The 26,220-nt window shown below is 34.6% G+C and overlaps 1 protein-coding gene across 3 annotated transcripts in view; it reads left to right on the top strand.

Annotated features, from left to right (window-relative positions):
• The window catches only part of LOC101890397 (zinc finger protein 281), a 58,127-nt gene that overhangs the window by 19,647 nt on the left and 12,260 nt on the right, over positions 1-26,220 (top strand). For all 3 annotated transcript variants that reach the window (XM_011297563.3, XM_011297561.3, XM_059123336.1), the window contains one exon: positions 24,052-24,201. In XM_011297563.3, coding sequence (XP_011295865.1) covers positions 24,052-24,201 — 150 coding nt within the window. The remainder of the gene's footprint in view (positions 1-24,051; positions 24,202-26,220) is intronic.

The following is a 26,220-nucleotide window of genomic DNA, read 5'->3' as shown; positions in this document are numbered from 1 at the left end:
CAACAGACGGACAGACGGACGCAAGGACGGAAGGGCTAAATCGTCTTAGAATTTTTATGGTGATCAAGAATATATACACTTTGTTAGGTCTGAAATTATTATTTCGATGAGTTACAAACGGAATGGTGAAGTTAATATAGCCTCCATACTATGTGTATGTTGGAGGGTATAAAAATGGTCGATATAGTTCAAATTCGGGTATAAAAATTGTCGAATAGTCCAAATTCGACATGGTGTAATATTCATATCAGACTTAGGTCATCCCACCTGCATAGAAATTTACTTCTTCCAACCAATCGGATACAATTTTTGACTTTTCCCAAACAGTGGACATAACATTTTCCCGATATTGAAAAAAGTTGACAATTTCGATTGAGCCTTTTTATACCCTCCACCATACTATGGAGGGTATATTAACTATGTCATTCCGTTTGTAACTCCTCGAAATACTCATGTCATACCCAACAAAATATATATATTCTTGATCAGCGTAAAATTCTAAGTCGATTTAGCGATGTCCGTCTGTCGGTCACGCTATCTTTCGAACGAATTGAGATAGAAGGCTAAAATTTTGCATATGTGTTTATTTTTCCAGTAGGCAGGTTACGTTCGTAAATGGGCCATGTAGGTCCATGTATTCATATAGCCCCCATATAACGGTACCTCCCGATATTCGGTATTTTTATGATTTTAGCGACATTATTCACCGGAATTCTTTTTCAAATTTGGTATTTGGTATTTGTAATGGATACTACAGCCTAAGACAGAAAATGGGCCATGTAGGTCCACGTCTTCGTATAGCCCCCCTATATAACGATACCTCCCCATATTCGGTATTTTGATGATTAAAACGACATTATTCACCGGAATTGTTTCAAATTACGTATTTAGAGTTCGCAATGGGAACTACAGTCTGTGAGAGAAAATTTCCTATGCAGGTCCAGGTCTTCGTATAGCCCCCATTTAACAGTTCCTCCCTATATTCGGTATTTTGACGAGTTTAGGTACAATACCCACCGAAATTGTTTGAGATGTCGTATTTGAAGTTCGTAATGGATGCTATAGCCTGTAACAGAAAATTGTCTATGCTGGTCCACAGCTACGACATAACGGTATCTCCCTCTATACGGTATTTTGTTGATTTTAGCTACATTATTCGCCGTTTATTTCATGTTTCGAATTTGTATAGTTTCGTATAGACGTCGTAAAGACAAACAATGCCTATGTAAGTCCACGTCGTATAGACCCCAATAAAACGGCTATATTTTTACAATTTTAACAGAATTTTTTAAGGATTTTATTTTTTTTTTTAATTTCCAAATCCATTACAACTGGTGCGGAGGGTATTCACTGCTTTTTAACTTTTTTGAAATATTTTTCAAAATCGTTTTGGGATTTTTTTTTCTTTTCCATTCGAATTTGAGAATGGTTTTTAGTATGTATGCGATTTTTTAATGGCTACATATGGACAATAACTAATACATGGCCATGTATATTATATACATACACAAATACATATGTATTGTAGTTACATACATACATACACACACATATGTAAGCATGTGTGTGTGTTTGCAATGTAAAGTTGTTTGACTCATTACCTTCACTGCCACCAGTTTTTCTTTGGTTTTGTTTTTTTTTTGTTGTTGTTGTTGTTCCCTCTTCTGCGCCAAACAATAATGCAAACTTTACAAATAAACATATGCGAGTGTGTGTGTGTGAGAGAGAGAGTGCCTCCTTTTCATGTATGTTTGTATGCTCACATATATATACACTACAAAAATAATAATAACAGCAAAAACAACAGCAACAAAAACACGAAGAGTAATAACCAGAAAGAAATGCGATATTAAAAAGTACCCCCCGTTAAAGTTTAGTTACCACCGAATGCCACCATAAATGCCACACACACACACTCACACTTCTCACATACACATAGCAAAACACTTGCATGCCATACAATGACAACTGAAAGCCACACACACACACCCATTGCCATATGCCATGCCTTGCCATGCCATACGACCAGGTTCCATTTCAAACCTCTGCTGGTTGTGAGGATGTTTCAGCAAAAGCCTGCCTGCCTGCCTGCCTCATTGTTTTTGTTGTTGCCACTGCTGCTTTTAGCAATGCGCCAGAGTGTGGCGTCGCATCAGCACTCCTGGCGTGGCATAGAATGCGCTCCGAGCCACCACCCACCCTTGTTTTGAACCCTAAAATGAAAAGGAAAAGCTGCTGTTCTTGTTGTTTTTGTTGTTGTTTTTATTGGCATCAAAATGCAATGAACTCTGGCTACTTTTTCTTCTGTTCTTCTTCTTCTTTCTCCTCTTCTTTTTCTGTTCTGTTCTTGTTTTTCAATTTCATTTTCCTTGGAAGATAAGGTTTTATTTTCTGTGTTATTTTCGTATTTTCCTTCGTTCGCCAGAAAAGAAAGTACAACGGCCGAACTATTCTCATTACTTGTATTTGCTGGGATTTTCCATTTTTCTTTGTTGTTGTTTATTTGTTTTTCCCTATTTTCCCCCCAAAAGTCTATTGACTTCTGGCGGGGAAAACATTGCATTTTTTCTGCAAAGGGGGGAGCCTTGAGGGCCCTGTTCTCTCCATTGTAAGTGACATGGCCAAGGGGCCACATTTTTATCCTCTGGACTTTCCCTTTACTTTTGATGAAAATTCCGGGAAAATGGTGTTGTTGTTGGAAATTGTATTTTTTTTTTCTTGCCTTGGATTTAAAGCGAAGCCCTATTTTAATTTAAAAACTTAAATATTGTTGGGTATTTCCAGTGGTCAGATTGAAATATGGAAAAGGTGGCAAAGGATGGGGGTTGGTCGTGGCTGCATGACAGTGGCTCAAAGTAATTTTTTTGTAAACCCTCCACCATACATGGTGTGGAGGGTATATTCGGTTCGTCATTCGTCCGATTGTAACTCATCGAAATAATAATTTTAGACATAACAAAGTATATACAGGTTGAGATAAAAAAATCTGCAATAAAAGTCAAAGGCCATATTTTTTTTTAATTTTTTTTTAATTTTTTTTTTATTTTTTTTTTTTTAATTTTTTGTTAATTTTTTTTTAATTTTTTTTTAATTTGTTTTTAATTTTTTTAAATTTTTTTTTAATTTTTTTTTTGAAAGGAAGCCAAAAATTGTCCGAAATAGCATCAAATTTTAGAATAATTTTATATTTTTTCGAATTGGTCACAATTGGCACGAATTATGGCCTTCAAACGGCCAATGAAACCGTCACATGCTGACCGAATGATGCTCGGAGGTATTTTGGCCCATTTCCGGCAAAGCTCTTGCTTGAGGTGATCAACACTTTGGTATTTTTGAGTGCCAACCTTGCTTTCCAAAATACTCCAAATACAATAGAACAATGGATTGGTATCTGGAGATTTTGGTGGCCATTGTGGTGCGCTGGAAATGAAGCGAGGAACCTCATTTTGTAACCATTCTTGGGTGGTGCGTGCTGAGTGCGATGGTGCTAACTCCTGTTGGAATGTCCAAGGTCTGCGGCCAAAATGCTTGCGTGCCCAACCAAGGCTTTTATACACCCTCCAGAATATTTTCCCGATAATATTCGGCATTTATTCTGATGAAAGGTCGATTAATACGATCAGAGAGCGACCATCGGCTGTTATGGCGTTATGGCCCACACCATCACCATGGCCGGCGCTTGATTCCGGGTGGTCAACCGAAGGTGCACATTTTCAGCTGACCTCTTTGGCAAGGAAAAACACGAGCGGATCATTTTGTTTGTTTACAAACTGCTGGACAACGAATGTTTTCTCATCGGAGAGGTGAAAACCAAATTCGGCAGTTTACCACTTTCGGCCAAGCGAAGCAACTCTTTTGCTCTTTTGGGTCCATTTTCTTTCTGTTGCGGTGTAAGATCTTGAACCTTCTATAATTTCAATGGTTTTACTCCGAGCTCATTTTTCAATATTTGCTGAATGCTGAATATTGCGATATGTTCAGCTCACGAGACATTTTTCGGCCACTGCGATTAGTCTTTTGTATGCAGGCAGATCAAGTTCGAATATGGGCTATATAGGTCCAAGATATCATATAGCCCCCATATACCTGTACCTCCCGATATTCGGTATTTTGACGATTTTAGCTACATTTTTTCAATAGATTTGTCTGAAAATTCACAAAAGGAGTTACTTCTGAGTACTTTATCCCCTGGAAGAGAGTTGTCTATATCGGTCTACGTTCTCGTATAGCCCCCATATAAGGGTTACCCCCGATATTCGGTATTTTGACGATTTTAGGTACAATATTCGCCGGAATTGCTTCAAATTTCGTATTTGAAGTTCCTAATGGATACTACAGTCTGTGACAGAAAATTGTCTATGCAGGTCCACTATATCGTATAGCCCCCATATATCGGTACCTCTCAATATTCGGAATTTTGATGATTTTAGCTACATTTTTCAATGGAATTATTTCAAATTTCGTATTTAAAGTTCCTAATGGATACTACAGTCTGTGACAGAAAATTGTTTATGTAGGTCCTGGTCTTCGTATAGCCTGCATATAACGGTACCTCCCAATATTCGATATTTTGATGATTTTAGCAACATTACTCACTGGAGTTGGTTCAAATTTCGTATTTACAGTTCGCAAGGGGTACTATAGCCCATGACAGAAAATTGTCTATGCAGGTCCCCGTCTTCGTATAGCACCCATACAACGGTACCCGGCGATATTCGGTATTTTGATGATTTTAGCTAAATTTTTTAATCGAATCGTGTGAAATTCTACATATGGAGTTCCTTCATAGTACTTTGATCCCTGGAAGAGAATTGCCTATATGGGACCACGATATCGCATAGCCCCCATATAACGCTACACCCCGATATTCGGTATTTTGATGATTTTAGGTACAATATTCGCCGGAATTACTTCACATTTCGCATTTGGAGTTCCTAATGGATACTACAGGCTGTGACAAAAAATTGTCTATGCAGGTCCAGGTCTTTGTATAGCCCCCATACTACCCCGATATTCGATATTTTGATGATTTTCGGGAAATTATTCGTCGGAGTTGTTTCAAATTTCGTATTTAGAGTTCGTAATGGGTACTGCAGTCCATGACAAAAAATTGTGTACGTAAGTCTACGTCTTCGTATAGCCTCCATATACCAGTGCCTCCCAATATTCGTTATTTTGATGATTTTAGGGACATTATTCAGCGGAAATGTTTTAAATTTCGTATTTAGAGTTCGTAATGGATACTACAGCCTGCGACAGAAAATTGTCTATGCAGGTCCACGTCCAGATTTTGTGTTTTTTGGGCTTCATGGATAATCAAATTTTGACACTTTGTGGAGGAAGTGCCAAAAAGAGTTCGCCGATATATCCCATTTTCATAGCAGATCTTGTGTTAGTAAAACTAATGGCATGTGTGAAATTTGAAGAGAACCGGATGCTTATTTCAGATTTTATGATCGTTTTGGTTATTTAAAACTTTGACCCTTTGTGGGGGAGGTACCCGAAGAAATTGTCCGATCTCTACCATCTTTACAACAGATCTTGTGTTGATAGAAATATTAGGATGTGCAAAATCTGAATGGAATTGGATGTTAATTAAGCGTTTTAGGAGCTTCATGGATTTTGAAAATGTTGACCCTTTTGTGGGGGAGGTACCAGAAGGAGTTGGCCGATATAGTCCATCTTCACAACAGATCTTGTGCTAGTAGAAATAATGGAATGTGTGAAATATGAAGACAATCGGACTTTTACATCACATTTTATAAGAGTTAAATTTATTCAAAATGTTGACCCTTTGTGGGGGAGGTACTTGATGGAGTGCACCGATATTGTCCGCACATGACTTAGAACTGATGCAAATATTAGGATTTGCAAAGTTGGAGCAAAATCGGATTATCCTTTCCCTTTCTGTGCAGTAAATTATTTTCTTTGAAAATATTGACATTTTGTGCGGGATGTACCAGAAGGAGTTGACCGATATTGTCCATCTCCAAACTCAATCTAAGTATGACAATAATATTACGATGTACCAAGTTTGGATCAAATCGGATACTCCCTTCGAGAGTTATAGTGCGGAACAGGCAGCAGACAGACAGAGAGACGGACGGATATCACTAGATCGACTCCAAATGTCCTAAAACGGATTTTGTCCAAAGAGACCTAGGTTCTGAAATCGTTTTGCCCGTATCAAATGATATATAACCCCTCTAGCCATATGGCTGAGGGTGTAAAAAAACTTGATAACATCTTCAGCTTATCCAAAAACTAGGGATAAGATTTTCACATTATCCAAAAATCGTGGATAATATTTTTATGTTTTTTTTTCCGAACCCTGGAGTTACTCTTCGAAACATTGTAACTTATTTTGATCACAAATTTCTGCTTTGAGCCACTGTCAAAACACCATTATTTTAACCATGTAAACATATCCAATCTCACCCCAACCCTTACTCTCTCTCTCGCTCTCTGCCACTCTCTTCCAAAACACTCAATTTATTTCAATTATCAGCTTAGAGTTTTAATTTTTATTTAGAGCTTCAGATCATTAAAAATTCTAATTGGAAAAATTTTAACCTTCCCCGAACCAAAATCCATATGGGCTATTTACGGTGTAATTGTTATTGTTGTGATTACTCTAGGATATCCTGGATTATTTATAGCAACTGTATTTATTTTTAATATGAATGCAGCGCTTCTTCCCCCCCTCCCTTGTTATCACCTTCCTAGGCCATATTATTAATTAGATATTTTGATCGAAAAAAATAAATCAGGAAACATACAAAACCACAGGGGGTGTGGGGGGGATTAGGGATAGGAAAGGGGATAAACATAAATCAAATCAAATGGAAAAAAGTGTGGTAAAAACTATCCACTGCAATGGTGGGTGGGTGGTGGCGAGAGAGATATATTCTGTGGGGGGACTGGGCGTCATATGTGCTGTACTTTTGTACTTTTTGTTTTGTAGGCAAAACACGCTCCGCAAAGTTCATTGCACTCGAAAAAATGCAAAAGTTCAATAAAATTAAAGCGGCGCACTTTGGCTTTTTCTCTGCTGGTGGGTTGGAAAGGCTGTGCAGGGATGGCGGACTGGTTCGCTGGCTCATTAAGCTCAAGCTTCTCTCTCTTTCTCTGTCTCCTCATAGGGGTGGCATGGCAGTGATAGTGTTTTCATGCGGCACTGGAAGGTAATGAGAATGCAGATGACGAGGATGGCGGTGGTGGTGGTAATTATAAATTTCCCCCAACCCTCTGTTTCTTTTTAATTTTACATTTAAACCAAAAAAAAAAAAATATTGAATACAGAACTATGAACACACACACATACATACATACATGTAAACTTACTTTGCAAGATGTTCAGGTTGGCTTTAAAGAGGAAGAAAATAAAGCAAATGTTGAGAACTTTAAGTTTCGTAGGAAATTTAAATTCAGGAGTTTTTCCTTGGAAAATACACATTTTTCCAATGGAAAATACAAATTTTCCTATTCAGCCTGGGTTGAATATGAATTTTCCCCATGGAAAATCCTATTCAGCCGAATTTTTGTAACCAAGTACAGGTCACATTTATTGCCCGATCCAGATGGAATTTTGCACAAGCCATTTGTTTGGCCCAAGGACAAATCCTATGGAAATTGGAAATATTCGGTCAAAATTTAGATATAGCTCCCACATATAGCTTCAACCGATTTCGGGTTAATTGTGCACCAAATGGCCATATCAGTCCAAATGACCAGAATTTTGGCACATCCGTTCGAATTTAGTCTAGAAGCAAGTACATCAAATTTGGAGAAAATCGGTTCAGATATAGCTCTAGCTCCCATATATAAGTTTTATCCGATTCGGTGTTTAAAGTCCCCCACACACGTAATATGCAATGATCTTTGGTACCAGATATCAAATACAGCCCAGAAATACCTCTGCCAAATTTTATCCAGATCGGTTCAGATTTGGACATAGCTCCCATATAGATCTTCAACCGATTTCGGGTTAATTGTGCACCAAATGGCCAATATCAGTCCAAATGACCTGAATTTTGGCACATCCGTCTGAATCTAGTCTAAAAGCAAGTACATCAAATTTGGAGAGAATCGGTTCAGATATAGCTCTAGCTCCCATATATAAGTTTTATCCGATTTGGCCAATATCAGTCCAAATGACCTGAATTTTGGTACATCCGACCGAGTTCAGTCTCGAAGCAAAATTTTCCCATGGAAAATCCTATTCAGCCGGGGCTGAATATGAGTTTCCCATGGAAAATCCTATTCAGCCTAGGCTGAATATGAGTTTTCCCACGGAAAATCCTATTCAGCCTAGGCTGAATATGAGTTTTCTCCATGGAAAATCCTATTCAGCCTAGGCTGAATATGAGTTTTCCTATGGAAAATACTATTCAGCCGGGGCTGAATATGAGTTTTCCCGATGGAAAATCCTATTCAGCCGGGCTGAATATGAGTATTCCCGATGGAAAATCCTATTTAGCCGGGGCTGAATATGAGTTTCCCCCAATGGAAAATCCTATTCAGCCGGGGCTGAATATGAGTTTTCCCCATGGAAAATCTAGGCTGAATATGATTTTTCCCCATGGAAAATCCTATTCAGCCGGGGCTGAATATGATTTTTCCCCATGGAAAATCCTATTCAGCCGGGGCTGAATATGAGTTTTCCTATGGAAAATCCTATTCAGCCTAGGCTGAATATGAGTTTTCCTATGGAAAATCGTATTCAGCTGGGCTGCATAGGAAATTGGCATTGGGAAATCGCTGGTTATACCAAAAATGTAGGCTCCATACGACTCCCCCCCCTCCTAGTGAAAGTGCATTCATCCCCCAGGCTAAGTGTTTTATGTGGCAATATCAGTTTTTTTTGTAGAACACCAACAACAAAACAACTCCATTTATGTACATATTTTACAGCCCTCCACCCCCCAACCCCACCCCCTAGACACAGACAAGTAGTACCCATTTCCTAGTATATTTTCACAAGTAAATATATACTGCAGTACATAACAGGCCTGTTTTATATACTTTATGGGGGGCTGTATATAATAAATGTTACTCCATACTCTCTCCCTCTCAGGCAGGTCTTACTACTAATACCATACCAACAACTAAACACCCATACAGCCATAAAACTCGCCATTAAAACATAATGTGTGCGTGTGTGTGTGTAGCCGAGAAAAAACATCTACTCATATTTGTCTACGACTGTTACATCTACGACACATACATACGTGTGTGTGTGTGTATGTTTGTATGTCACAATGTGAGCGTGTATTGGTATGACTTACTACAAAGTAGCGGGGTTGTTCCATGCACTCCAGTCTACTCCACCGACAAACAATGGCTGGCTGGCCATCAACGTTGGTCGAAACATTGTCTCGCTGACGAAGTTAACAAAAAGCGTTGTGCTTTTGAACTTCATTATGAAGTTGTCATTTTTTTGATGATCATTAACATCATGGAAAGTGATTATCGGATGTGTGCTTTTGGGGTGACCAGACCATGTTGAATTGTAAATTTTTCTCTGTAAAATCTAATTAGGCTATGCGGAATATAATTTTCCATAAGTGGAAATTCCCTATTGAGCCGGACTGAGTGTGATTTTTCGTAGGGGAAATGTCTATGCAGCCCTGCTAAATATGAATTTCATAGGGAAAAGTCCTCTTCAACCCCGCTGAATATGATTTTCTCTCGAAGGGAGTATCCGAATTAATCCAAACTTGGTACATCGTAATATTATTGTCAAACTTAGATCGAGTTCGGAGATGGGCAATATCGGCCCACTCCTTCTGGTACCTCCCACACAAAAGATCGAAATTCTCAAAAAATATATTTTCTGCATAGAAAGAGAAAGGATAATCCGATTTTGCTGCAACTTTGCGAATCCCAATATTTTCATCAGTGCTAGGACAGGTGCAAAAATGGACAAGATCGGTGCACTCCATCAAGTACCTCCCCCACAAAGGGTTAACTTTTTGAATAATTTTAACACTTATAAAATGTGATGTGAGAGTCCGATTGTCTTCAAATTTCACACATACAAATAATTTTGCTAACCCAAGGTCTGATGTGAAGATGGAATACATCGGTCCACTCCTTCTGGTACCTCCCACACAAAAGATCGATATTTTCAAAAAAAAATATATTTTCTGCACAGAAAGTGAAAGGATAATCCGATTTTGCTCCAACTTTGCGAATCCCAATATTTTCATCAGTGCTAGGACAGGTGCAAAAATGGACAATATCGGTCCACTCTATCAAATACCTCTCCCACAAAGGGTCAAAATTTTGAATAATTACAACTCTTATAAAATGTGATGTAAAAGTCCGATTGTCTTCAAATTTCACACATCCCAATAATTTTGCTAACCCAAGGTCTGATGTGAAGATGGAATACATCGGTCCACTCCTTCTGGTACCTCCCACACAAAAGATCGATATTTTCAAAAAAAAAATATATTTTCTGCACAGAAAGTGAAAGGATAATCCGATTTTGCTCCAACTTTGCGAATCCCAATATTTTCATCAGTGCTAGGACAGGTGCAAAAATGGACAATATCGGTCCACTCCTTCTGGTACCTCCCCCACAAAGGATCAAAATTTGGAATAATTAAAACTCTTAAAAAATGTGATGTGTGAGTCCGATTGTCTCTAGATTTCACAGTTCCCAATAATTTTGCTAACCCAAGGTCTGATGTGAAAATGGAATGTATCAGTCCACTCCTTCTGGTACCTCTCACACAAAAAGTCGAAATTTTCAAAATATATATTTTCTGCACAGAAAGAGAAAGGATAATCCGATTTTGCTCCAACTTTGCGAATCCTAATATTTTGAACAGTGCTAGGTCAGGTGCGAAAATGGACAATATCGGCCCACTCCTTCTGGTACCTCCCCCACAAAGGGTCAAAATTTGGAATAACTACAACTCTTAAAAAATGTGATGTAAGTGTCCGATAGTCTCCAAATTTCACACATCCCAATAATTTTATTAACCCAGGATCTGGTGTGAAGATGGAATTTATCGGTCCACGCCTTCTGGTACCTCCCCCACAAAGGGTAAAAAATTTGAATATCTATGAAACTCGTAAAACACGAAATAAGCATCCGATTCCAATCAGACTTGGCATATCACGATATTTTTATTATCCCAAGGTCTGGTGTGAAAATGGAATATATCGGTCCACTCCTTCTGGTACCTCCCCCACAAGGGTCCAGAATTTTGAATATTCATGAGGCTCATAAAACGCGAAATTAACATCCGATTCCATTCTGGCTTGGCACATCTTAATATTTCCATCAACACAAGATCTGTTATAAAAACGGTAGAGATCAGACCATTCCTTCTAGTACCTCCCCCACAAAGGGTTAAAGTTTCGAATAACCAAAACTATTATAAAATCCGAAATAAGCATCCGGTTCTCTTTAAATTACACACACATCACAATATTTTTATTATCTCAAGGTCTGGTGTGAAGATGGAATATATCGATCCACGCCTTCTGGTACCTCCCCCACAAAGGGTCCAAAATTTTGAATATTCTTGAGGCTCATAAAACGCGAAAATAACGCCCGATTCTATTCAGACTTGGTACATTTCAATATTTCCATCAACACAAGATATGTTATAAAGATGGTATAAATCGGACCATTTCTTCTAGTACCTCCCCCAGATAGGGTTTAAGATTAAAAAAAAACGCTCAAAGAAAACGAAATAAGCATCCAATTCTTTTCAAAGGTCACACAAGATCTGTTGTAAAGATGATATATATCTGCGAACCCCTTCGGGTAGCTCATCCACAAAGGGTCACAGTTTCCAATACTTATATATGTCATAGCTTGCGAAACAAGTCGGCGATTCTTTACAATTTTTCTATATTTAAATATTTCTTAATATTGGCCAACTACTTCGGAACCTACTCCTGGAGGGTCACCAATTTGAATATTCTTAACAGAAGTCAAAATATATTTAAATAATTGAACATTGGCTGGGATACTATTTTACTTCTTCTAATATTTTTCAATTAATCCGATTTTTTTAATTTAGTCGGGTTTTTTTCCTGATTTACTTTCTCCCCCATTTGCTTTACCCACTCTGACTATCTCCCCCATTTGTGTTGTAGTTAAATAATTACTCAAACTTCATTTGAGAGTTGTTGTTAATGTTGTTGGCAAAAAAAATACATCATACCACATGTCATATTAGCTTTATATATCGATACATACATATATACTATTTATATACACATAGTGGTGATATATAGTTGCTATTGTATTGGTAAGGCCCCACAGCACACACTACATGTGTGTGTGTTTACATCCCCCATCATTGGTGCTTCACACAACCCCACATGACGATTCTAAGAGAAAACAAACAGAAAAAAACCAACCAACAATCACTCTCACTCTTTTTTGTTTACTCTCACTCATGGCCCTCTTCATTTTTTCTCCCCACATATGTTGTGTGTGTGTGTCTGTGTATGTTGTGAGCATATCATACCACCGGCTTTTTAACATTTTCCATCATGCCAGTTTTAACACTGCAACTCCCTCTCTCTCTCTCTCACACTTTCTCTTCCACTCCCATTCTCTTAACTGCCTGCCCTGTGTCATTAACCACTTAAAAGTCAGCATTGCATTTTTTTTATCTTTTTTTCACATTTCACACCACCACGAATTACTCCCCTCCATTGCACCCAAAGCCTTATGGGGGGCTTTATTTTTTCCCCATGCAATTTTAAGTCTTCTCCATATTCCATTTCCCCCTTTTTTAAAGTCCTTGCATTTCTTCAGAAGTGTGAGCATTTCTTTGCCCTCATGGGGTTGAGTTTCTAGTTTCTCACCACAAATATTCTCCCTCTACGATTTTCTTTCACTCTCACTCTCTTTCTCTGCATCTCACCAGCCATCATGCCTCTCCCAACACAGTGGGCTGTATTGCCACTTCCTTAATATTCTCAAACTCTATTTAAATCTTGTGCCATGACAAAGACCAACCAACCAACCAACCGTTGTGTTGTGAGGTCTGACATTTCCCAATGACTTTGACACTATGCCACATGCTTCACGTTGCCTGGTGTTCCACTTTGTTGCTGTCTTTTGCCTGGTTTTGTTTTCTAACTCAACTCTGTGCTCCTTCCGTAGCACACAAAATTCTAGGTTGGTTGTTAACTTGGCTTACATTCATTCTGCTGTCCAACCATGCCATGCCACCGTCGCGTTTACAGTTTCGTTTTCATTCGGTCTTTGCCTTCGATGTTTACATTCGGCCACTTCTAGGCCATGCTGCATTCTTTACAGGATGTGTATGTGGCCCTTATATCCTTGCTCTGTGTGTGTTGTGAAGCATGACACATAGTGAGAGTTTTTTGGTTTTTGTTTTGCTACCGGTTCGTTTCTCGCCAGATTCTCGCGTGAAAGTGAAAATGAAATGTTGTTACTACACTATTTGGTGGTACTGTTGGGTTTCTTTCACTCTCTCTCTTCCGAAAAAACAGATGATACTCTCTTAACGGAAGATAGTGGCATTTTTGTTGTTTACTTTTATTTCATGGCCATGAAACTCTCTTGAAAACTAAAATTTACTTTGGCCTCTCTGGATGAGATACTTCGCAGGGAAACCAAAGGAAATTGAGATTTTTTTTACTGAAAAATGTAATCTGAGATTTATTAAAGGAAAAAAAAAATGCAGGAAATTATAATTTTTTTAGAAAAAAAAAAAAATAAATAAATACATCATATTCAGCCCCGACTGATTTTATGAACGTTTTAGTTACTCAAAAATGTTTACCCCTTTGTGGGCCAGGTACCAGAATGGGTGGACCGATATATTCCATATTCACGCCGAATTTTGTGTTGGTAAAAATATTGCAATGTGTGAAGTTTAAAAAGAATCGGATGATTATTTCGCATTTTGTGAGCATTTTGGTTATTTAAAAATAATGACCCCTTTGTGGGGGAGGTACCAGAAGGAGTGGGCCGATATATTCCATATTCACACCAAATTTTGTGTTGGTAGAAATATTCCAATGTGTAAGGTTTGAAAATAATCGGTTGCTTATTTCGCATTTTATGAACATTTTAGTTACTCAAAATTTTGACCCCATTGTTGGGGAGGTACCAAAAGGAGAGGGCCGATATCTTCCATTTTTACACCAGGTCTTGTGTTAGTGGAAATATTCGAATAAGTAAAGTTTGAAAAGAATCAGATGATTATTTTGCAATTTATGAGCATTTTGCTTATTCCAAATTTTGACCTCTTTGTGGGGGAGGTACCAGCAGGGGTGGACCAATATCTACCATCTTCACAGCTGTTTTTGTGCCACTGGAAATATTTTGTTGTGTGAAGTTTGAAAAGAATTGAATGCTCTTTTCGCGTTTTATGAGCATTTTGCTTTTTCCAAATTTTGACCTCTTTGTGGGGGAGGTACCAAAAGGGGTGGGCCGATATGCTCCATTTTTACACCAGGTCTTGTGTTAGTGGAAATATTCGATTAAGTGAAGTTTGAAAATAATCGGATCCTTATTTCGCATTTTATGAGCATTTTAGTTATTCCAAATTTTGACCCCTTTGTGGGGGAGGTACCAGAAGGAGAGGACCGATATCTACCATCTTCACACTAGATGTTGGGTTCGAAGTAATATTCCAATGTGTAAAGTTTAGGAAGAATCAGAGTTTTATTTCGAATTTTATGAACATTTTAGTTATTCAAAATTTTGGCCCCTTTGTGGGGGAGGTCCTAGAAGGAGTGGACCAACATCTACTATCTTCACAGCTGTTTTTGGGTCAGTTGAAATAATAGGATGTGTGAAGTTTGAAAAGAATCGGATGCTTATTTTGCATTCTATGAACATTTTAGTTATTCCAAATTTTGACCTCTTTGTGGGGGAGGTACCAGAAGAGGTGGGCCGATATGCTCCATATTCACACCAAATTTTGTGTTGTTAGAAATATTCAAATATGTGAAGTTTGAAAATAATCGGATGCTTATTTCGCATTTTATGAGCATTTTGCTTATTCCAAATTTTGACCTCTTTGTGGGGGAGGTACCAGAAGGAGTGGACCAATATCAACCATCTTCACAGCTGTTTTTGTGTCACTTGAAATATTGGGTTGTGTGAAGTTTGAAAAGAATTGAATGCTCTTTTCGCGTTTTATGAGCATTTTGCTTTTTCCAAATTTTGACCTCTTTGTGGGGGAGGTACCAAAAGGGGTGGGCCGATATCTTCCATTTTTACACCAGGTCTTGTGTTAGTGGAAATATTCGAATAAGTGAAGTTTGAAAATAATCGGATCCTTATTTCGCATTTTATGAGCATTTTAGTTATTCCAAATTTTGACCCCTTTGTGTGGGAGGTACCAGCAGGGCTGGACCAATATCTACCATCTTCACAGCAGTTTTTGTGCCACTTGAAATATTGGGATGTGTGAATTTTGAACAGAATCGGATGCTTATTTCGCATATTATGAGCATCTTAGTTATTCCAAATTTTGACCTCTTTGTGGGGGAGGTACCAGCAGGGGTGGACCCATGAGCTCCATATTCACGCCGAATTTTGTGTTGGTAGAAATTTTCCAATGTGTGAAGTTTGAAAAGAATCGGATGCTTATTTCGCATTTTATGAGCTTATTGGTTATTCAAAATGTTGAGCCCTTTGTGGGTGAGGTGCCAGAGGGGGTGGGACGATTTATTCCATATTCACGATAGATGTTGTTTTGGAAGAAATATTGCGATGTGTAAAATTTGAAGAGAATCCAAAGCTTTTTTCGCATTTTATGAGCGTTTTGGTTATTCAAAATTTTGACCCTTTGTGGGGGAGGTCCTAGAAGGAGTGGACCAATATCAACCATCTTCACAGCTGTGTTTGTGTCAGTTGAAATATTGGGATGGGTGAAGTTTGAAAATAATCGGATGCTTATTTCGCATTTTATAAGCTTTATATTTATTCAAAATTTCGACTCCATTGTCAGGGAGGTACCAGAAGAAGTGGACCCATGTACCTCATCTTCACACCAAATCTTGTGTTGATAGAAATATTCCAATGTGTGAAGTTTGAAAAGAATCCGATCCTTATTTCGCATTTTATGAGCTTATTGGTTATTCAAATGGTTGAGCCCTTGTGGGGTAGGTGCCAGAGGTGGTGGGGCAATTTATTCCATATTCACACCAGATCTTGTATAGGAAGAAATATTGGGATGTGTAGAATTTGAGGAGAATCCAAAGCTTATGTCGGATTTTATGGGCATTTTACCTATTCGAAATTTTGACCCCTTTGTGGGGGAGGTACCAGCTGGGATGGATCGATATCTCCCATCTTCTTATCAAATCTTGTGCTTGTAGAAATATTTGGGATGTGTGAAATATGACGACAATCGAGCACTTATTTCACATTTTATAAGTGTTATGATTTTTCAAAAATTTTAAACCTTTGTGTGTGAGGTACTTAAGGGAGTGGGCCAAAACTACTCATCTCCGGACACGATGTAATTTTGTTGATAATATTACGATCTACCAAGTTTGTGCCAAATCGGACAGTCCCTTCGAGGAGTTTCCTTTCCAGCACCAGCCAGAAAGAGAGACGAAAAACCATAGATCGACTCTAAATGTCCCTAAACGGATTTGATCTAAAGAGATCATGTTTGAATTTTCCAAAATGGAAAACTCATATTCAGCCGGCGGATTTTCTGTAGGAAAACCAATATTCTGCCGCCTGAATAGTATTTCAGCCGCCTGAATAGGATTTTTCGTAGGAAAACTCAGCCTGAATAGGATTTTTCATAGGAAAACATATATTCAGCCCCGATTATTGAGTCCAGGAAAAATTCCTTTCCACAGGGAAAATTCCTTTTCAATCCGGCTTCGAAAGGACTTTCCATAACAAAATTATCATTTATACCGCCAGATTATGTCTTTCCATTAATGGCTAAATTCTACTCGGCTTAACAAATGATGTGTGTTATGTTATTAAATGAGGAGAAAACCCTTTGGCGTATGATCAACGTACTTTATTTTTTGGCCACTCAAAAATTACCCATACGCCCCGAAGTACACCACACCTGTTACTACCAGCCATTAACTCTACAATTCGAATAATAATTCGTTTCAAATATTTTGCGATTTCCTCATAAACTTACAAAAAGTCCTGCTATATTTCTCCCTCTCTCATTTCCTCTCGCTCTCTCTCTCTCTCTTTTCTCTCAATTCCTCTGAATAAAATTCTTTAAATAATTTACTTTCCTTTTCACTGAAATCAATGTCAATAATCCTCGCAAAAATCACAACAACACCAAATCAAATAATTCAAAATTTTTGTTTGTCGTTTAAACTGTTATACAAAGTGTTATACTCGGCATTTTTGGTAATTGATATAACCGGCATTTTGTGTGTGTGTGTGTGTGTCTTTGTTTGTCACTTCTTAGAAATGTTTTCATTCATTCGGCCTTAATCATCGTCATCGGGCGTCTGATGGTGGTGGCATAGTAACATATTCGGGAAGGCTGATTGTTCCTCAATGTTGTCGTTGTTGTTGTTGCTGTGACAACTTTGTTTTGTTGTTGTCTGCCTTTCTGCTGCCTGCCAAAAACCTAAGGCATTTCTTTTCTGCTTTTGTTGTTTTGTCGTTGTTATTGTTGGTTAAACGATGAGGCAACACAGTAAATTTGTTCTTTTTATTCGGTTGGAGCCTATCCCATAAAATATAATGCATACACACTCTCACACACACACACACACTTGGATATATACATATGTTTGTATATAATGGAATTGTTGTGTATTTAGGTATAAATATGTAGATGTGTGTGTTTGTATTTTTGGTTTGGAAACCAAATGGCCTTGGAAGTTAAGATTAATGTGGGAAAGTTCGGTATAGCGGGGGTGAAGAGGGAATTGAATTGCTGGGTAATCAGTCAGCCATGCAGACAGTCAGTCAGTCAGCCAGCCGGTAACAACTCAGTAACCGAAATGAGCACACAGCAACAATAATAACAATAAGGGACTTGTATACCGAAGAATTTATTATATGTATGGTTTTTTATTTTTGTTGTTACTAACCAGAAGTAAACCCCAAAAAAAAAAAAAAAAAAATATTTTCCTTAAAAAAAAAACAAATATTTCAACATTATATGGGTCCATGAAAGTTGGACGTATTCCTTGCCGAAATTTCAAAATTTTGATGGCAGCTGATTTTTAAATATTTGTTGGAAATATAAAACAATTAAAAATGAATTAGGTGTTTTGCTAAATAAAATTGCAGAACTAATAATTTGAATTATTTCCAGGAAAGAGATCCCAGGTCTCTTTAAACCAAGCCAGTTTAAGAACATTTGGAGTCGATTTTGGGGTTAACCTCACTCTTTCTGGCTGGTGCTGCAAACAAAAACCCTCGAAGGGGGTGTCCGATTTGACCCAAACTTTGTATATCGTAATATTATTATCAAAATTAGATCGTGTCCGGAGAGGGGCAATATCGATCCCATTCTCCATTAGGTAGCTCCCCCACAAAGCGTCAAAATTGTAATAGAAATTAAATTACATTTTACAACAAGAAGAGATTATCTAATTTTGGGCAAACTTTGCAATTCCTAATAATTTTATCAGTTCTAGGTCAGGTGTGAAAATGGACAATATCGGCCCACTCCTTGTGGTACCATCCCCACAAAGAGTCAAAATTTTGAAATACCATAACACTTATAAAATGTAAAATAAGAGCCCGATTGTCTTCAATTTTCACACATCTCAACATTTCTAGAAGCACAAGATTTGGCAAGAAAATGGTAGTCATTGGTGCACTCGTTCTGGTACCTCCCGCACAAAGGGTCAACATTTTGAATAAGCAAAATGTTCATAAAATCCGAAATAAGCATTCGATTCTTTTCAAATTTCCCACATCCCAATATTTCTACCAACACAAGATTTGCTGTGAAGATGGGATATATCGGTCCACTTTTTCCGGTACCTCGCCCACAAAGGGGTCAAAGTTTTGAATAACCCAAATGCTCATAAAAGGCGAAATAAGCATCCAACTCTTTTCAAACTTTACACATTAGAACATTTCTACCAACACAAGATTTCGTGTGAAGACGGAATATATTGGGTCACTCCTTCCGGTACATCCCCCACAAAGGGGTCAAAATTTTGAATGACTTAAATGCTCATAAAATGTGAAATAAGCATTCGATTTGTTTAAATCTCGGCATATGACAATATTTCTTCCAACACAAAATTTGGTGTGAAGATAGGAGATATCGATCCACTCCTTCTAGTACCTCCCCCACAAACGGGTCAAAATTTGGAATAAGCAAAATGCTCATGAAACACGAAATGAGCATTCGATTCCTTTCAAATTCCGTAAAGGCTAATATATCTACCAACAAATTATATGTTACGAAGATGATAGATATTGGACCACTCCTTCCGGTACCTCCCTCACAAAGAGGTCCAAGTTTTGAATAACCAAAATGCTCATAAAATGCGAAATAAGCATTCGATTCTTTTCAAATTTTGCACATCCCAATATTTTAACTGATACAAAAACTGATGTGAAGTTGGGATACCTGAGTCCACTTCTTCTGGCACCTTCCCCACAAAGGGGTCAAAATTTTGAATAACTAAGAACCTCATAAAACACGAAATATGCATCCGATTACTTTCAAGCTCGGCACTTCCCAATATTACTATCATAACAATATCTGGTGTGAAGATGGGATACATGTATCCACTCCTTCCAGTACCTCCCCCACAAAGGGGTCTAAATCTGAAATAAGCAAAATGTTCATAAAATGCAAAATAAGCATCCGATTCTTTTCAAACTTCACACATCCTAATATATCTTCCAACATAAGATTTGGTGTGAAGATGGGGTATATCGATCCAATCCTTCTGGTAGCTCCCCCACAAAAGGGTCAAAATTTTGAATAACCAAAATGTTCATAAAATGCAAAATAAGCATTCGATTCTCTTCAAACTTCACACATCCCAATATTTCAATTGTCACAAGAACTGATGTGAAGATGGTAGATATTGGTTCACTCCTTCTGGTACCTCCCCCACAAAGAGGTCAAAATTTTGAATAACTAAAACGCTCATAAAATACGAAATAAGCATCCGATTCTTTTCAAAGCTTACGCATTGAAATATTTCTGTCAACACAAAACCTGGTGTGAAGATGGAATATATTGGACCACTCCTTCCGATAGCTCCCCCACAAAGGGTCCAAAATTTTGAATAATTATGACTCTCATAAAATAAGTAATAGGCATCCGATTCTCTCAAAATTTTGCATATCCCTATATTTCCACCAACACAAGATTTGGTGTGAAGATGGGATGTTTCGGTCCAACTCTTCTGGTACCTTCCCCACAAAGGGCTCAAAATTTTGAACAACTAAAAAGCTTATAATACACGAAATATGTATTCGATTTGTTTGAAACTCGACATATGTCAATACTTCCATCAACACAAAATCTAGTGTGAATATGGAATATATCGGCCCACACCTTCTGGTACCTCCCCCATAAAAGTGCCAAAATTTTGAATAACCCAAATGCTCATAAATTGCAAAATAAGCATTCAATTCTCTTCAAATTTTGCAGATTCCAATATTTCTTCTAACACGAGATCTGGTGTAATGATGGCAGATATTGGAACACTCCCTTGCCGAATTTCAAATTTGTTCAATTTTAAATAGGCTATTTTTTTTTTTTAATATTTCTTTTAACCTCTTAAAGTTCTTTACTGAATTCCGTGTAAACGGTCATATTTTATTTGTGGTACTGACCTACATTATTATGTTGGGTTCTGAAAGCGTTAACTGTTCCAACCATGGTGTTTAGAAAACAAGATTTTGGTAGTTGGCTGAAAAAGGGGGAAGGATGATGTGTGCGTTGAATGTTTTTTCCGGCTGCTGCTGTTGTTGGTGTTCACTTTTCTGTTTTCTTGGTGTTGTTGTTTGTAGGTGCCACTTCCATGGCCATGTTTGTGTGACTCTGTAAATGTTGTGGATGTGTTTTACCATTAGTCTACCCTCCCTTGGCTGCTCGTTCCTCCGGTTAATCCTATACCCCCATATATTTACTGTTCGGTAACTTCGTTTCAAGGATTCGGCCGATATATTTTTTGTTGTTTTCGTTTCATTTTTTTTTTACTGCCTGACTCTTGAAATTATGTGTCTAAGGAAGCCCAGGGGGGAGGAGGGAACGACGAACAACCATCATCCTGTGAAACTTTTCTTTTGGGGTAGGCAACCAAAAATCGGCATCAGCTGGCTGCCGCTACTGCTGGGTAAAACGAACCTCAAACAATAAGCCGCTTTTCAGTTGGTAAATGGTATAGCAAGAGTGCGTAACTTATAGACGGCAAGATAGCTGAAGAAGTAGGCCGCCAGCCAACCAGAAAAAAACAGTTTTTGGATAGTAGACAGGCATCTTCTTCATCACCAGCAGCAGCAGCAGCCAGTCAGCCAGCCACCTAACCAACAGCTGAAGTAGTGATTTCTTATTTAGAACAAATGGTGTTCCATTCTGTCTTTTAGTGCAAAATAAAATAGTGTTGTGATACGATTTTTACTAACCCTCAACGTAGAGAAAGAAATATTGGTTTCCTAGATTACAATAACAACGAAAGAAACAAATATAATCACAAAAACAACAAACAAACCTCGCATACAAAATGTGTAAATATTTTGAAGAAAAAGACAATATTTCAAAGAATTATTTAAAATTAATTCTGATTTTTTTCTCATTTCCTTATTTTTTTTTTTTTTTTTTTGTATTTTTCATGAAATTTTTTGTATTTTTCATGAAATTTCAATATCTGTAAACATTCAAAAAATTGCATCATTATTTTTTACATTTTTTCATGTGAAAATATGAAAAAAAAAAAATTTATTTTTTTTAGTTTTAACCTTCTTTTTGATAAATGTTTCATATTTTTATTCAATTATTTTTCTAATTTTTAAATATTTTATTTTTTTTATTTCTTTAATTAATTCTTTAGTTTTAATTATTTTTTTTAATTAAATTTTAAAATTTATTTTTAAGTACTGTTGAGTTGTATTACTTATTACTTTTTTGTTTTTTAATTAAATGTTTATTTCTAATTTTTATTTTTTCTATTTTTTATTTAACTAATATTTTATTATTTTTTTAAATTAAATTAAATTCATTTCTTTTTAATTACTATTTAGTTTAATTTTTTTATTTAATAATTTTTACTAATTTAATATTTTTTAGGGTGAAATTTTAAATATTTTTTTATTTTTCCTTAAATTATTTTTTTTTATTTTTGTAAATTACATTTTAATAACTATTGTTTAATTACACCCGAGTTTTATTTTTATTTTTTAATTATTATTTGTTGTTTAGTTTTTATTTTTTAATTTTTTATATATTTTTAATAGCTTAATTTCTATTTATTTTTTATTTTTTCAATTAAATGTTAATACTAATTATTTAATTTTTTTTGTTATTTTTTATTAATTTTATTAAAATTTTTTTTTTAATTTCTTTATATTTTAATTTTGTAACTTTTTAAATAAAATTTTAATGTTTTTTTTTTTAATTTTTAAATACTTTATTTAGTTATTTTTATAACATTTTTGTTTCTACTTTTTAATTATTTATGTTTTTTCTATTATTTTTTATTCTTATTCAATTATTTTACATTAATTCTTTACATTAAATTTTAGTATTTAGTTTTTTAATTACTATTAAGCTTTATTTTTTTTTTAATTTCTTCTTTCTAAATTTTGCCACAACAAATTTGATATATATATTTTTTAATTTTTATGAATTTTGTAGTTTTGTTTATTATTATTAATTTTCATAGCCCTTTTTTAATTTTTTATTTTTATTTTTTTATTTAATTTTTTTATTTTATTTTTATTTTAATTCATTTTTTATTTCTTAATTTTTTTCTATTTTTTAAACTTTAATTAATTAATTTTATTTTTTTTAATTACTATTTGTTTTAATTCAATATTTTATAAAAACTTAAATATTTTTGTCTATTTTTCAATTATTTTTATATTTTTTTTAATTATCTTTTTATTTCTTAATTTATTTCAATTTATTTATTTTTTAACTAATATTTTATTATGCTTTTAATTTTAAAATATTTAATATTTAAATATTTAATAAAATCTTAAATATTTTAAATTAGTATTTTTTTTAATATTTTTTTATTTCTAATTCGTGTCTTTTTCAATTATTTTTATATTGTTTTAATTATATTTTCTTGTTCTGTAATTTCCTTATTTTTAATTAGTTTTTCATCTTTTATTTATTTATTTTTTAATTTTAATATTTATTTTTATTGTTATTATTTTCATTATTTTCAATTTAATATTTTATATTTTATTATTATATTATCGATTTATTTTCTCAGGATTAAAATTCATTTTTTATTTTTAAATAACTTTTTTTTATTAATTTATTTTTTATTAATATTTAATTTTATTTTTTTAACAATATTTTATATAATCTTAAATATTTTTTTTAATTAGTACTTTATTTTTTAATTTTTCTTTTTAAATTTTCTTATTTTTAATTCAGTTTTTATCTTAATTTATTTTATTCATTTATTATTATTATTATTTTATTTATTTTTTTTTTTTTTTGAATAGAATTTTAGTGTTTATTTTTTTATTTACTTTTATTCTTTTCTTTTCAATTTAATTCAATTTCAATTTTATTAAGTTATTTTTTTTCCCCGGATTCAAATTCAATTTTTTTTATTTTTTTTTTATAAATAACTTTTTATTTCTTAATTTTTTTACTTATTTTATTTTTTTCATTTTGAATTAATAATAAAATCTTATCTATTTTATTATTAAATCTCAGTTATTTTTTTTTTCGTTTTGAATTTTATAATATATTAAATATTTTTTTAATTAGTAGTTTATGTTTCAATTTTTTTTTTATTTTTTAATATTTTATTAAATTTTAATAATGTTTTTATTTATATATTTATATTTAATTTTTTTCATAATTGTTCCCAGAGATTTACATATTTATTAATTATTTCCTTTTCTCGATTTCTTCTGATTTCTTGCAGTTTCGGCAGCCAACAATACCATGCAGTATGGCCAGAATATATCCATACCCTATTCTCAGCCTCAAACCGATTTGAATTTTCTAAATGCAGCTGCCTCCGTGGATCACAAGGGGAAGATACATCCAAAAATTGAAAGGGATCGTGAAGAGGGTAAGTCATTTAACCGAGTGTAATTATTACTTAATATTTTGTTCGTTTTCAAATCATTATTATTTTATTATTATGAGTTAATGACATTTGACACTTGGTAACTGTGAAAGATTCCAAGCAGAATGGTCTCTCTCGCCTTGTCGTCGTCGTCCCCCTCACAAATGGTAATTATTTCTTTAATAATTACTGTAATTCATTTCATTATACATGGACTCCCGCATAATATACACACACACACGTGTGTATATACTTATGTATTTGATTGTATATATGTATAATTTACTACCACATTGAAAGAGTTTTTCAAGGCCATGCCAAATACATAACCAAAAAATGTCTAAAATATAAACGTTACTTTTGGCATAACTTTGGCTGGATTTCCATGTGAGAGAGACAAACACAAGAGAGAGAGAGAGTGCCTCTATGTGTGTGCCTTTATGAGAAATATTGTGTAGGCTCTCTGGTTAAATAGGCTACCGTTAAATGTGTTCATGTAACTTTTTCACTCTCTTTATCCCTTGTGCCTCACCCGGTGTTTTGTGAACTTGACAACGTGCTTGGTTACCCGGATATTTGATAATTATTGGGAAAAATGCTAGTTGTTGTAGTTGTTTGCAATTGATAACATTATTCCTCTTGGAAACAACGGGAAATGTTGTTTTAAAAATAGAAAAAATAACAACTTGGCAATAGTGCTAAGAGAAAAAACTTAGCTCTTCTCAATAAATAATTGAGTCAGTCAGCTGAGCTGAATTATACTTTTTGTTTAGTTTTTTTTTTCATTTTTTATATATTTTTAATAGCTTATTTTTTATTTTTTAAATCAAATTTTAATACTTATTATTTAATTAATTTTTTTGTTATTTTTTATTATTGTAATATTTAGTTTCATCATTTTTATTTATATATTTTCTATTTTTTTTTTAATTTTCTCAGGTTGAAAATTGTTATATTTATATTTTTAAATTGTTCTTTTTTATTTTTCTTGTCTGTCTTTTATTTTCTTATTTTTTATAATTTTTATTTTTATATTATTTTTTAATATTTTTAAAATTTTGTGATTTTTTTTTTTTAATTTTTCTAGTTTTGAATTCTTTTTTATTTTTTTTTATTTCTTTAATTTCTTTTTGGCAGAAGATAATTTAATTTTGAATAGAGAACTTTAATTCGGCTTTTAAAAAAAGATTAAATTTGATGACTTAGTAAAGCTTTAATTTCAATTTTTTTTAAGACTCAATAAAAAATCCGCTCAAACTTCGGAAATCTTAAACATTTGGTCAATATTAGACATCTTTAAGACCATAAATCATATATAAGCCAACGGGTTCCACTTCTAAACTTAAGCTCGACATAATCGTAATAACAATTTTAAAATTAATTTGTGTGAGAAAAATGAAAATATCCGTCGACTTCATGTTGTAATTCCTCCAGAAATGGTTACAATTTTGAATATCATACTGCCCAAATTATTTGAAAATAGTCCCAGACTTTCTTCAAATTTTACAGGGGCTTCCTGGCCAAGAAACGTGTTATTTTAAAGAAGGGTGGATTTATTTTTAAAGTTTACGACAAGGAGATCTTAGCTATACATCAAACAGAGAGTTTTTAAAAATATTTCACAACGACTTCCTGCTAAGAATAGTTAAGGACACCTGGTTAGTAGTCGTAAATTTTTAAAAATATTTTTTAAGGACATCCTACCTTAGAATCGTGGCATATATACAGGTATTTTTTAAGGACTTCCTGATGGGTTTTATTCAATTCAGGGACAAAAGTGTGTTTTAATTCCATTTTTCAAGAACTTCCTGACTTCACTGATTATATTTCTATGAATCGCTATTTAATAAAACATTTCTTTCCAGGATATCCTGCTCATGAATCATGGTTTTTTTAAATTATATTTTCAATGACTTTCCGAACAATAACCGTGGTTTAAAATAATATTTTTCTAGGACTTTTCGGCCAAGAATCAATTCAAAAACTTCTTGTACAAGGTCAGCCTATATCAAGGTCTGTCTG

Source organism: Musca domestica, unplaced genomic scaffold (genome assembly GCF_030504385.1).
Source record: "Musca domestica strain aabys unplaced genomic scaffold, Musca_domestica.polishedcontigs.V.1.1 24, whole genome shotgun sequence".
In the NCBI taxonomy this organism is placed as follows: Eukaryota; Metazoa; Arthropoda; class Insecta; order Diptera; family Muscidae; genus Musca; species Musca domestica.
The sequence above is the reverse complement of the archived record's forward strand: the minus strand, read 5'-3'. Positions and strand labels throughout refer to the sequence as shown.